This window comes from Bicyclus anynana, chromosome 7, assembly GCF_947172395.1.
Source record: "Bicyclus anynana chromosome 7, ilBicAnyn1.1, whole genome shotgun sequence".
NCBI classification, from domain to species: Eukaryota; Metazoa; Arthropoda; class Insecta; order Lepidoptera; family Nymphalidae; genus Bicyclus; species Bicyclus anynana.
This window is the reverse complement of record NC_069089.1, coordinates 2,001,311-2,016,612: the sequence shown is the minus strand read 5'-3', so window position 1 is coordinate 2,016,612 and position 15,302 is coordinate 2,001,311. Positions and strand designations below refer to the sequence as shown.

Sequence of the window (15,302 nt, the reverse complement as noted above, 5' to 3'; positions counted from 1 at the left end):
AACCTGTGGTTTCACCTGCATACTTCCTGTGAATATGGGCTTAAAATACAGCATATTTTACTCAGTGAAGTTGTAGTTTCTACAACTACTGATTGTCAGTAGAGTAGTTTTCAGTCAAATTGTAACAAACCAGAAATTATATCTTACCTTTTTTTTAATACCTCTGCACACATTTCTGGTTATGACATATAGGTGTCCTTTACATAATAGTGTACATATTGTTTTCAGAACATAGAAGAACAGAGCAGCCTTATTCTTCTGATGAAGATGCTGGCATAGACATGGCATGCTCGGAGACATCGGAGAGATCAGACCAGCCAGAGGATGGTAAGATCAATATATCATATCCACTCAATATTTTTTGTCTAAGAGAAGTTCATTGTATGGGGAAAGAGGAATATTAGTTAAGGAGATAGTTAAAATTCATTTTAATAAAATAAATGGATACAGTAAAAAAAAATTGCTATAACTTATCAGGTGTGAACAGAATTACTAAAAACTTTTTTTTTTCTAACTTGGCTTTAGGAGGGTATGCCTCTAATTTACTTGAACCAGATTTAACAACCTACCATAGACATGTGTTAATGACTCATTTTGTTAACACACACATATAGGCTTACACTAATACAAATCATTCCTGATGGAAAGATAAATTATGTATCAGATAGCAGTATTATCTATCTATTCTAACTTTGAGTTGACTGGATGTTATGCATCTCACTGTTCTGTGGTGAAAAGGAGATAGAGGAACTAGAAGTTCCTGAGCACATACAAATATTGTCTAAGCCATTGAGCTATTAAGATGCTTCTAATCCATAATCACTAGTTATCAATGAGTACAGTTGTCTTAGGCAGGTGTAGGTAGATGACCATAAAGGAAAACATTAAATTTAACACACTTACTTAATGAATGAGTATAATTAAATTAATCATTTGATAGAATTAATAACGAAATGTCTTTACTTACTTATTTTCATTGTAGTTTACTTTGGTAAGTAGATCTTGCTTTAAATATGGGAACACAAAAGTAAAATTTACAACTTGAAGGACTCAACACAAATAATATTGTGTTTTATAACACAACACACAAAAATAAATAATTATAAAATTAATTTTAAAGAAACTAGAATAACTGGATATAAGACAAAGTGGTTCAAGTACAACCGAAGACGCAGTGCCTACATGATCACTGAAACTGAACCAGATCCTATCCTTGACCTGTCCAGCAATGAACCAACTGGTAAGTGGTGATCCCGCCACAAGTCGTTAAGCTATATTGCAATTGTACTGTCCGTATATAGTATATACTATATGTTGTGAAGTTGCTGGCAAATGAAAATTGTTTGGTTAAGTTGAAAAATAAAAAAAACCTTTTATTTATTTTGAATATTGTGTTTTGTCAAATCTTGAAGCTCATTTGTAACTACATACTTTGAGACATTACATTTAAATATTTGGAATATTTGTTTGTGTATTTTTGGCAACAATGAAGTCACCATGGGAACTCAGAAACAAAATGAAATTAACCATTTGGGCACATTATCTTGGCAAACACTCATAAAGCTTTTTTGTGCTAAATCTACCTTGCCAGTTATAAGTAGTAGCATAGTATTAACTGACAGAATTATTTGACATTTTAAAAGATTCTTGATTTGCAAAAAAATTATAGTTTAAAAGTTGATAGAGTAAAATTCTCTGTTTAAGTTTTAACATTAACAATGTCAAACAGCCAATTATTATTAGTGGCTAAGTGCGGAAAATGCCCAAGAAAAGAAGTGTTAACATTGTAGTACAAAGTTTTGATTGTATTATCTCATAAATTTTATCAATTTATCCAACATACTTATTTTCATATTATTCTTAACTTTTAAAAACAATTATAGATCCCTCATATCACATTACAAGTTATCTTTATTAGCTGTGCAATGTGCATTCATGAAGTAAAAATGTTATTTTCAATAATACTTTACTACTATTTTTTTTTTATTCTACAAACTACATAATATTGAAATTAAGCCAAACCATAGTTGGTTTTACTGAGCACTGGTTATTATAATTATACAGTACTAAAAGCTAAAAAAAAAACAAACAAACGAAAACAGAAAAAAAAATCATTAGTTTTAGTAAAACATATTATATAAAATATTGTGTTAGTGTATTGTTGCTCTATATATTTGTGGTCATATTTTGATTTTATGGTGTAGAATATCATAGGATAGGATTTTAATGATATATTGTACATTGTAATATAAATTACAGTATAAGCCTGTATATTCGTAGCTCAACAATTAGTAGGGAATATTTAAATCAGAGAGGTTTTGGAGGAACAGAAACATGTCTGTCTATAATACTAGGGCACGCAAAGAACACATTTTACAATGTGTTCTGTCCATCAACATGAGGCATTGGTGTTGAGCCTCATGTACCAACCTCACCCTTCAGACTAGAACACAGCAATACATAGCATGGCATTGGCTCTTTCAGACAAACCCCATCATCATCACCTGCCTTCCGAACCGGTGGTAGAATCTTTACAAATAGTCAACTGAAAACTGAGCCTAGAATTTTATCAAATCAGCCAATGAACATCCACTGCAGGGCATAGGCCTTTTAGAATCTCTGTGACTTGCTTGATGTTTTTAGTCCACCTGGAGGGTCGACCAACACTGTGTCTTCTAATTTGGGTGTGTGTTCATCGTCATACCAGTGTCTTGGGACCCCAATGCCCATCAGGTCTATGTGCCCTGCTCATTGCCACTTCAGCTTTGTGACTCGTTAAGCTATGTCAGTGTCTTTGGTTCTTATGTGAATCTCCTCATTTCTCTTTCCCCATAGCTCGTTCTATCGCCCGCTGTGTGACCAAATTATATTTTAATTATTCCAGATAGTGAAATCAAGCTAGAAGAAAAGGTTCTGGAGATCATAGACGCGTTGAGCGCTAGGGCCAACGCAGCGCGGGCCGCTGCACTGGTCGCGTTGAAGAATTCACTCCAGAGGCGGTACCTGGCGCACTTGCTCTGCGGACAGAGGGTGACTCTGGCGGAGCACGTCACTAAAGCGCTGCGGAGAGGCAAGGATGGCGAGAGAAGGGCGGCAGCCGCTGTCGCTCCGCTACTAGCTCTACAGGTAACTGGAGTTCATCATCACGTCTTTGCTGAGTCAGTAACAGCAACAGAAAACTCTGTTAGATTAATATGCAGGCTTCGATTTCATACCCGCAATGTCATAAGTCCCCCGTTGCCCGCATGCCATGGGTGTGTGCTCAACATACTCGCCAAGGTATACACAAAGTAATATAAACATACATTGGCTGTAATGGACGGGTGCCATATTTTGTGTTTTCTATGATTTAGGATGTCATAGGATAGGATTTTAAAAATTTATAATACAATATGATATATTCCCTGTGATTACTATGAGAGTAAAAAAGCATAGCATTATATTCTTTATGTAAAGTAGCAATGACCATAGATATTCTCTTACTGTCTAGACTAGTAGTTTGTGTAGTAAAAAAAAATTGTTCTCTGAATGTGTATAGTTAATAGTCTATTACAAAACAATTGCAGATAATAACATTTTATGTATCATATATTTTAAAATTTGAATTTTCTGAAGTATGGTTTCCAAACTAACTTTTTTAGATTTAACCTTGACTATTTAAAACTTTACAAAAACAAATCCATTGTCTTCATCATGATTATGGTTTATTACCTAAGAGATAACAGAGTAAATGAAGTTCATGGTTTAAATTTTGTATAAGGCAGATAAGTCAATGAGATTTTGATGTCATAGTTATTGTTGACAATAAAGTAGATGTAACTATGACATCATCCATGGAAGATTTCCTATAATCACTTATGTGATTTATTGTTATACACGTTAAGATAATAATAATTAGTTGTTACTGCTCTAATAATACAACTTGAGATGGATGTGTGGTGTGACAAGAATAGATAAAATAAGGAATGAGTATATGTATATATATATATATATATATATAAGGCGCCAGTGACAGAAAAATTGAGGAGTAGAAGGTTAGCTTGGTATGGACATGTAATGTGTAGAGAGGAAAGTCATATTAAATGTTGAATGTGCAAGTGGAAGGTCATAAGAGGAGAGGAAGACCAAAGAAGAGATGGTTGGATTGTGTGAAAGAGGACATGTGTGTAAAAGGAGTGGATGATGAGTTGACGAGTAATAGAGGCGAATGGAAAAGATTGACATATTTTTCCGACCCCACTTAAGTGGGATAAGGGTAAGGAGATGATGATGATGACTGCTCTAATAATACAAACTGCTCAATAATTCATACTAATCTTAATACATGATTATGATAATGAAACTATCACCCGCCGCGTCTGTTAAAACTTAAAGACTACTTAATAGATTTTCATGCGGTTTTGCCCAATAGATAGAGCGATGCAAGAGGAAGGTTTAGGTATATAATTTGCTAAGATTTTGTGTAAATTGATTGAAATGTGGCGACAATGGAAGATGGCGTTATGTTGGAAGAGTCAGAAAAATTCTAACTGTTTGAGAGTTTTCTTAGAAAACGCTGCATAATTCCTTCAAGATATAACCAAAAACATGCATTAATGGAATATATATTTTTAAGGAATACTCACTAAACCCAGAATCATTCTGCTGGTACTAAGTTCAAAGGGTCCCAGTTACTAATATTTTAAAGAGGAATTATTTGATTGTTTGTTTGCAGTGTATAGGCTCAATTCAGTCACTATCTATATTTTATGCCCGTATTTCTACGGGAACGAAAACCACGCGGGTGGAACCGCGTAGCGTCTGCTAGTATTATAATAAACATCAATAGCTTCACCATAAAGAGGCAAAGCTCAACACCGAAAGGTTTGATCACTGTCTGCTGTATTAGTCTCCTTTCTGACCGATTGGAGAGAAACAGTTCATATTTAAAAGACATGGCAGATAAAAAGAAACAGATAAAGTAAAGAGGACATTATTTGTATGTCAGATCGGCGAGGAAGGCACAGAGGAGTTCATGGACGAGGTGCGGCCAGCGCTCGCCGCGGCCGCCGTCGACAAGTCCGCCTCGCTCGACACGCGCACTGAGGTAATGTATCTTATACTCAAGACTTAGCTATTATAAACTAGGCTAACTAATAAAAACCGTTTATTGCGACATTGTTTAGAACAACAAACTGTTAGTGTCTCATCAAAAACATTGCTTTTTACAACATCGCTTACTACGACATACCGCATTAAGTGACCACGGCTAATCTGTAGACCGACCAGCTCATGAGCTCATTTGTATTGTAAACAATTTGAATAGCCCTCTTACTAAAGTATTGTGTTAAACATAAAGACTAGGAATACTCGGACTTGCGAATCATACAAAACATCGTTTTAGAATAGCTCTCCTGGTGTTAAATGACAATGCAGTCTAAGTTAATGGAAGTTCGCTTACTCGGAAGAGGTACATCTTGATTCTACCAATACCTTTGACGGTTACTATGGTTACACAACTACGTACCGTAAGGCTAATTAGCCCCGGTACGTTTTTGCCTGTAAGCTAATTAGCCACGGTACGTTTTTGCCCATAATTAGCCACAGTACGTTTTTGCCTGTAGGCAAATTAGCCACGGTACGTTTTTGCCCATAGGCTAGCCCGTAGGCTAATTATCCATGGTACGTTTTTGACCATAGGCTAATGAGCCACGGTACGTTTTTGCCCGTAGGCCAATGAGCCACGGTATGTTTTGGCCTGTAGGCTAATTAGCCAAAGTACATTTTTGCCCGTAGGCTAATTACCCACGGCTGAGTCCTACCACCAGACCTTACCACCACATTGAGAACCACAGCACATTGAGTACAAAACATTGTTACAGAAGAGCCGCCCAGTTGAAAGCGCTGTCAAGGGCTAACTTTTCCTAGAATAAAAAAATTAACACATTCGCTGCGGCACTGATTTTTTTGTACTTTCCTCTGGAGCGGTATGACGTTTTTTTGACTTCATACTAAAACTTTGTGTAGTGCGGTAGGAAGTCCATCGACCTCGTAACTCTTGAAGAAGCTACCTGCACGAGGTCAATTGACCTCGTACTGCAGTGAACGTGTTAAAAAGAAATGTAATATATGTTCCAGTGTTGCTCGTCGCTGGCGGTGCTGTGCTACCTGCTGGAGGAGGACCTGACCGAGATACTGGAGGTCATGCGCATGTTCGAGACCATATTTAGCGGCAGCTACCTCAAGGTGAGCTAATACTATTTATTAAGTAAAACAAACCATCTAAACATATGTTTCTCGATTTTAATTACATCAGGATTACCAGCAAAATCTCTCTTATAACTTTCTTAAAGACTCTCTCTCTCTCCTCTAGAACTGCAGCAAGTTTTATATTAGAGAGGGTATCCAAAGCTGCTCTAGTAGACTCTTACCAAATTTGGCTCGACCAAATTGTGCGTGACCAAATAGCCCAGTGGATATGACCTCTGCCTCCGTTTCCGGAGGGTGTGGGTTTGAATATGGTCTGGGGCATGCACCTCCAACGTTTCAGTTGTGTGCATTTTATGAAATTAAATATCACGTGTCTCAAACGGTGAAGGAAAACATAGTGAGGAAACCTGCATACCAGAAAATTTCTTAATTCTCTGCGTGTGTGAAGTCTGGCAATCCTCATTGGACCAGCGTGGTGGACTATTGACCTAACCCCTCTCATTCTGAGAGGAGACTCGAGCTCAGCAGTGAGCCGTATATGGGTTGATAACAACATCCAGTGATCACAAGTCCTGGACTTTGCTTGGAGTTTTTCTCTCTGCCACGCGATGGACCCGGCACCCGCACGGTGAATCCATGGATATCACTCTGAAAACTTAATGAAATTAGCATCTCGTGTACATTCAAAATTCATGTAAATTGTGTAAATAACTAAAAATAACATAGATGAAGTGTGGTGTAAATGTTATTGACATTGGCACTGACTCGGACAAGTCAATGACTCGATATTAGTGGCCGCGTGACCTTCACTATGTTTGTGTGATTGTGTCTGTATACAAATCTTGTTTTACCTTTAATTTGGTACAACAAATCTGATAGAAAAAAAAAACCATTTCTTTTCTGAAATATGAAACATCTTTATGAAATACAAAATTTTAAACACTAAAAACGATAGCTACCTACTGATTAGTTTGTAGGTAGTGTTAAGATAAGTAGGTAGAGCTCTAAGTTTTATCTTGTATTTTGTTGTCTAAATGGTAAAATGGGGAGAAATAAAAGTGCATGCCCTATTTCGTCCTATACTATTATTTATATTTTCGTGACAAATAGTAGTTTATTAGTTTATCTTCTTATACAAAGTTAAATTTATATCTCTCAGTTCAGTGATTTTGCTGTGAATATGTAAAAGACATGTATATTTTCGCATTAATAATATACGTGTCTTTTACATATTCACGGCATAATCAGTGAACTGAGAGACACAAATTTAAATAAATAAATTTTAACCACATCAGAAAGCGAATTGACCAAATCAAAGACATCAAGCAACATATTATATACTTTCGTTTAAGAATTTTCTTAATTCTCTATGTGTGAAGAAGAAAATGCCAATCCGCATTGTGCCAGTGTGGTGGACTATGGGCTTATTAACCCCTCTCATTCTGAGAGGAGACTCATGCTCAGCAGTGAGCCGAATATGTGTTGTTAATGAAGAAATATTTTCGATGTGTGAGTTTCAAGAAACGATGGACAATTTTGTAGCAGAATTTGGGTTCACTGCATCTCCATATTAATTCTTCTTATGTTTGAAATTTTTTACAAAATGCCTAGTCCCAGCACTGGATGTCAATCGACGTATGTTGGTGTGAGTTTGTCTGATCATGAAGTAAGATGGTAGTGATGTACTGATGAGTGAATCGTCTCCAGGGCGACGGCAGCGACACCATCAGTGTGTGATTTGATGTTAGATTTTTAATATATACTTCAAAGTTAGTGCATTTAGTGTTAGATTTGTTGTTAATTATATTAGTTTATACGTCAAAGTTAGTGAATAGTCCGGTTGGTCGGGTGGTGGTGGTGAGTGGTGTGCTGATGAGGTGGTATCTGCAGGGCGACGGCAGCGTGAAGGTGTCGGGCGCGGCGGTGGAGGAGGGCGCGTGGCACGCGGCGGCGCTGGACGGCTGGGCGCTGCTGCTGGCGCTCACGGAGCCCACGCACGCGCGCGCGCTGCTGGCCGAGCGCCCGCCCTCCTTCCGCCGGCTGGCCGAGCTGCTGGACGCCTGCAGCCTGGAGGTGAGGCCGCCATTACACTCTCTCACTCTTAACATTTTTATAATACGTTATTAGAAATTAATCTATATATATAAAAATGAATTGCTGTTCGTTAGTCTCGCTAAAACTCGAGAACGGCTGAACGGATTTATCATATCTTGGTCTTGAAATGTTCGTGGAGGTATAGGGAAGGTTTAAAAGGTGAGAAAAATTAGAATAATTGCCGGGAAAACCATAATTTTTCTATTTCCCATACAAACGTTTAAGAGTCAAGGGGTAGGGTATGGTAGGGGTAGAGTAGTGTAGAGTAGGGATAGGGAAGAAGTGCATATAAGTCAAAGCGAAGTTTGACCGGGTCCACTAGTGCTTTATAAATTTATAATGCTGTGCAATTGGAAAACACTGAAAGATCTTACAAAAACCAAAATGGATAATGAATATATGTATATATATGTAAAAAAGTCGTGTTAGTTACACTATTCATAATTCAAGAACAGCTGGATCGAATTGGCTTAAAATTGGTGGAAAGGTAGATAGGAACCAAGAGACACGCACATAGGGTACTTATATGAATTATATTTATTGTAATTCAGCTGGTAATTATCCGAATTTCCACTATGATTCTAATAATCTGATAAAACTATCAATAATAATTGTTTGCTCTATAATGACAGATATTTGTGATAATGACACAGTGAGTTTATTAGATCCATTTTTATATGTCGCTTATTATAGTGTTACCAATATACATGTCGATGGTCAGGTGCGCATGGCGGCGGGCGGCGCGCTGGCGGTCGCCCACGAGCGCGCGTGCGGCGACGACGAGCGGTTCGCGTGGGCGGAGGACGAGCTGCTGCCACGGCTCGAGCAGCTGGCGCGCGACTCGCACAAGTTCCGCGCCAAGCGCGACCGCAAGCTGCAGCGCGCCACCTTCCGCGACATCCTCAAGTACTTCGAGGTGAGTGTACAGATTACCCTCATCACATCTAGATGGCGCTTGTTTGTTGATGTCTCACGCTATTCTTTTGATTTTTATCGATCCATACAAGTATAAAGCCGTGATAGCCCAGTGGATATGACCTCTGCCTCCGATTCCGGAGAGTGTGGGTTCGAATCCGGTCTGGGGCATGCACCTCCCAACTTTTCGGTTTGTGCATTTTAAGAAATTGAATATCACGTGTCTCAAACGGTGAAGGAAAACATCGTGAGGAAACCTGCATACCAGAGAATTATCTTAATTCTCTGCGTGTGTGAAGTCTGCTAATTCGCATTGGGCCAGCGTGGTGAACTATTGGCCTTATCCCTCTCATTCTGAGAGGAGACTCAAGCTTAGCAGTGAGCCGAATATGGGTTGATGACGACGATACAAGTATTCCATCGCCCACTGTGAAGATTTCTGCGACAAAACACAATTGAAAAAAAACGTGTGAGCCTTAGGCATAACAGCACCGCAACAGATTCCTGAAATATACAAAAGGGATTGTTTCAAAGTTCTTTGAGAACGCCATCTACTGCTAGTTTAAAATAACAATCAATAACACTGGTTCACTATGTCTGTAGATGGCAGCACGCATCTTGAAAATCGAGCGTGCCTCTGAGCTTTCTTACAAGAGCCATAGTTAGGAGACCTCATGTCATATCTATATCATCATCACTATCATCTTCTAGCTATACACGTCACCCCCTATATCTACGGCCGTCTCAGACCAATTAGAGAAGGACCAGTATGGCACACAAACACGAACAAAATTGTCTGTCATTTTCTGAGGAAAATGGCTTAGATTTGGTATATATCTTTTACTAAACTAGAAGTTTTTGACCGTTTTTTACACCATTCAACTACACATAAAGGTATTTTTACGGAGCTCTTTAACCCATTAACACAATTAAAACTATGAAATTACTTTATAAACAGTTTTTATAATCGCATAAGATCGTTGCCTTGCTAGACGTTACTTTGACAGAAAAGTAACGTCTAGCGAGGCAGGTCCATACAATAATTGGTCTGAGACGGCCGTACGAACTGTCCGCTCAATCCAGGAGGGCAGCGTGGAGGAGGAGCGCGTGCGCGTGGGCGGCGACACGGTGACGCTGTGCTCGTGGGCGACGCGCAGCGCGTACGGCGCGCTGGCCGCCGCGCTGGGCGCCGGGCTCGTGGCGCTGGCGCCGCACTGCGCGCCGCTGCGGCTGGCACTGCAGCTGTCGCCGCACCCCGCGCTCGACGTCATCGCGCCGCAGGCCAAGCTCAACAAGTTGCAGCGGGTGAGTACACGTGACGACATGGTTGCCTGTTTAGCCGATTGGTGAGATTAATGAAAGACTCGGTTTGTAGTCAGAAAATGGAATTACAATGGAATATATTTCGGTCAAAATGTATTAATTATATCTACAACTTACATTAAATAATAATAGTTACGCGCGACAGTAATCGATGGTCGCGGTATCATTCCACACAGAAATTAGATATAGGTACGTACTCCGATGATCGGCGGCCGGCGAAAACTGCACATAAATTTCAGGTCGCCTTGCGCGCATAGTTAGTCTGCCGCGGCAAGGCGCAGCGAGCGGATGTATGTAGGTAGGTACTAGGTAGCTACACCTGTGACGAGACAACAATGATTGATTTATAGTCTAAAAGCCTCACGCTAAAACATGCCCCGAAAAATCGATTCTTAGGGTGTAAACTCTAAAAAGAGACTTGCTTAATAAACGCGGTGTACCTCAGCCCATACCAGAGCCACGGTCAAATGGCTACAACCCACACATTGTACTGTCACTAATGAGCCCGATCGCCCGCAGCACCTGCAGAACACGGCGGCGTGCAAGGCGCGCACGGTAGCGCGCAACAAGAGCCGCGACAAGCGCTCCGCGGCGCTGGCGCTGTGAGCGACGAGCGACGACCATCGCCTCGACACTAGCGTGTGATCTTGTAAGCTTCCAGTCCGCTCTGCCGTGCGATTCCCTTATCTTAGTTTTTACACTCGTCGACGAACTTTTCGCCCATAACACGTCTTATTTCGACACGAAGTAAAAGTTCTTTTTAATCAGTTCACTTGACTTAAGGAGTAAGTTGGTGCGTTAAGAAAATTGTTATAGGGCGTTGCGTACTGCCATCTACAGGCATAGTGATAGTGTTTGTTTTAAACTACCAATAGATGGCGTTCATAGAGAACTTTGAAACAATCCTTTTTTGTTCACTTCAAGAATATAGATGGCGTTTTTTTTTTAAGTTTAACTTGAGTTGTGTGGTTTACAGCACACTTTTTTCTTCATATTTGAATGTTTTTATGATACTAAAATAAAATAGTACGTAATTGCCATGGAAACGGACTTACTTCACAGCTCGATCTTTACTCACTATACTGAAGTTGCCTAAATGCTTATAACTGCTGCACAGCCATACAACTCGTGTTCAAAGCGGACTAGAAGTGATTATGTAGCATTTAACACAGACTCGTATTTGGCAAGATGTCGCAAAAAATTTTAAAACATTAATTTATTTTAATTGTGTTCTTTCAATCGATGTTATGATCGATTGTTTTATAATTCCGATTATACCTATTGAAATTTACCGATTAAAATAATTTTGAAAATTATCCTAATATCATCACAGACAGGAAAATGTATGTAGTTTTGTTTTGTATTTATTATGTTAGACAAATGGCGTCATAAATACAAGTCTGTGATTTAATTTTATTTTATTTCTAAATTTCACCTAATGCCACTAAGATGTTTATAAGTTGTTCACATCAGATGAAGTTTGCTGACCTAATGTGATACCAACGAGATGTCTAGTGAGTGGAAATAGACAAATGTCAACGAATAGGGGTTCAACCGGAGATACCGTTAACTTCGTTGGGTGTTTACTTTCATTTCGTTGGGACGAAAAAGACGGTACTGGGACATCTCCGCTGCCATTGATCGACATTTTATCTATTTCTCTGCTAATCGTTGGTCGCATGCTAGGCCTATTGCAGGCCAAGCATGCGTCAACTACATATCTCGTGAAGAGAAAATTTTCGAAGCGTTAGCGTTTGTAAAAAGAGAATCGACGTGCCACATGGCTATAGACCCCGCTCTCTTTCGTCCGCAACAAAAGAGACCGATATTTCAATTCCGCTGCTATTGGTCGACACTTTTGTCTTTTTCTCGTCTAGAGATAAATGTCGTGGTGCGCATCTTATGCCTACAGATGTGAATGCTCGCTTCTTAATAATGAATAATATAAACAAATTGTATTCCTGTTCGAATTTCGACATCATAAATAGATAGATTAAATAATTGTATCCTGTATAGAGACATCTGAAATCATCTGGTTGCTAAAGGGGTTCGCATGAGCGGCAAATTTCAAAATGGCGTCTTGATCTTTGAACCCCTAAACCTTCTGTGTTAAAACAATAACTAATAACATACTCATAACAATTACCATGCTGATTTCCGTAATCAGCATGGTAATTGTTATCGCAAGAAATCGCAGGCTAATGAAATTAATTAGAAATAGCATTATTACCATCACTACATACAAAAGCAATGTGCACTACACACAACCATAAAAGCACTGCTTACTCCCATATTTGAACACCATAACTTGAAGATCTATCTATAGTTTATCAAGTAGAAATATGTTTTAAGTAGGGGCTTAGTATTGGATGTATAACACATATAGTGCGACACGAAAATATTGAAAATAAATGAACGTTCTTATGGTAACACTGTACTGTGACCAGAACTACCTTGATACTTGATGTATGTTCAAAATCTAGGTACCTATTTTAAAGAATGTCAGGTTGAAATATTACCTGATATTATAAATGGAATTTAGAGAAATTGCTTTTCATTATATAAAAAAAGAAGACCGATGTTTTCAACATATATATAAATCATATATTTTAAATTAAAAAAAAAATAGTGATTGCAAATTCCCACTAAAATAATGATATTTCTTGTAATATCCAGCTGTCTGATTTAAATTATTTGTTTTAACTATCAACATTAATTGGTTGCTCCATGAATACAGATTTTGTGATAATGACAGTTATTGTAGTGTTGCCATATTGCGACTCCATTTGTCCCATTTTTGACTTATTGTTTTAAGTCGCACTGTATGCGTGCATTCAAGAAATGCGACGTTCGACACTGTAGATATATTATATTAATGAATATTGATTTTAATTAAATGAAATATACAAAAACGCAGATGACGGATTATATTTTATTTACAATATCAATATTAATTATTATTATACATGATTTTTAGATTTATCACTTACATTTTAATAGTTTTCTTTTACGTAATTCTTTATGGACAACTACATAATCTGTTTCTGTAATTTATGACAGTTCACAAAGAATCTTTTTTTTTTAATTTAAGTTCATTTAAATGTAAAAAAATGATGTTATTGTAACAGTTTTATTTTGTTTAGCTAAAAACTTACTCCTAAACTTGGTGACTAGGAATTCCGAATGGCTTCCGAAATTGTAACTGCCATTAAGGCCAAGAAGTAAATTTACAAAGTGCGAAAATTATTTAAATACAAAAAATTATTATTTTTATACATAATGCTATTATAATATGTGTTATGTTTCAAACTAATGACTAAAAATTATGATATTGAAAGCACAAATTTACTTCTTGGTATCCTACTATAAGGTAGGTATTATTTATTATATTCTAAACACATCTTGTTGGCCGTGTTATAGGGACTTCTTCGGGTTACATACCCTCATTAAATAATACTGTAATGTTGCCATGCTACAACTTACGCAGTGTTACTAGTTGTACCAACTTAACCCTACTTGTGTTAAGGGACCCTACACACACAGACTTGAGTAGGGTAAAGTTTACATTACAAGGCTCAAGTAATATTCGGCTCAGTATAATTTACTTAGGGTTATTTTGTGTGTGTGCTGGCAACATTCTTCTTTCTTACATACAATCTAGCTAACACTCGTTCATTCACACACAAAAATTGTTGTTAAAAGTTCTCTTTTACAAAGACCAATAAGTTGTGCTTGGTATATAAATGTTATTTAATTATTTTTATGAAAGTTGTTGTTGATTAGTCCAATTGCTAGTGTACAGCGGGGCCACGGACCGCCGGTGCGTCCGCTAGAGCAGTGGCCCCACTGTTTGTTCCTTTGATAATTGTAATTTGATTGATATTATGATATCAAGTTTGGAGTAAGGTCATTATTATTACGGTTGATGAAATGTTTTTCTTTTTATTAATATTATTGTATAGTATAGCACGCGTATCACCAAAGCATTCTTTTTCTTGGAGAAAAATTTAACAAGTATAATACTTTCAGTTTGTTCAAATTCTTGTTAATTTATCGATTGCAATAAAAGTACTTTTTGTTTTTAACCGACTTCCAAAAAGGAGGACATTCTTCATTCCGCTGTTTTTTTTTTTTCAAGATTCATTATACAAATAAATCTTTATATTGTATGGGACTGAAACTACTGAACCGATTTGTAGAAAATGTATATTTTTCAGATGGTTTTAGTAAATTTGATGTTGCTTTGTTTGTCTGTAGATATAATTATTGTTAATATTTTTTTATGTATAGAATTTATATTATAATTAAATATAATTTTCAATTTGATTATTTCATAGTTTGTACATACAATTTTAATTCTAATTACAATATTTTTATTAAAATTAAATCTGTACATAGCTATTTATCAGAAATAGAATGTTTTGGTAGTACGGACGTTTTACTGGTACTTTTAGCTCAGGTGATTGAAATGACTTAGCACTACATACATCTCATTGTATATTTTTATAAAGATCTCTTGTAAATATTATTTTGACTTGTGTCTCTCGGCGGCCGGATCTTTGTACATTAACTAGGCTAGTGCACGGAATTTTGAAATAATATTTATTACGAGAAAATGTATTGTTTTATTTGTCTTCATTTTTCCTCTATCGAGTTTATCCTACAGCACATCAAGAGTTTAACTGAACCGTTCGACGTGTAGTGTCGGTTATTTTTAACTGTAAACGTCTAATGATTTTGATTGAAATTTCTGTCTGTCTGTAAATCGCTTATATAATAAC

The 15,302-nt window shown here is 37.4% G+C and overlaps 1 protein-coding gene across 1 annotated transcript in view; it reads left to right on the top strand.

Annotated features, from left to right (window-relative positions):
• LOC112047385 (interferon-related developmental regulator 1) overlaps window positions 1-15,137 on the top strand; it is a 17,280-nt gene extending 2,143 nt beyond the window's left edge. The window contains exons 3-10 of the mRNA XM_052882623.1: window positions 229-327; window positions 2,885-3,126; window positions 4,988-5,086; window positions 6,118-6,225; window positions 8,080-8,262; window positions 9,005-9,199; window positions 10,282-10,503; window positions 11,041-15,137. Coding sequence (XP_052738583.1) covers window positions 229-327; window positions 2,885-3,126; window positions 4,988-5,086; window positions 6,118-6,225; window positions 8,080-8,262; window positions 9,005-9,199; window positions 10,282-10,503; window positions 11,041-11,127 — 1,235 coding nt within the window. The 3' untranslated portion in view covers window positions 11,128-15,137. The remainder of the gene's footprint in view (window positions 1-228; window positions 328-2,884; window positions 3,127-4,987; window positions 5,087-6,117; window positions 6,226-8,079; window positions 8,263-9,004; window positions 9,200-10,281; window positions 10,504-11,040) is intronic.
• The last annotated feature ends 165 nt before the right edge of the window (window positions 15,138-15,302 follow it).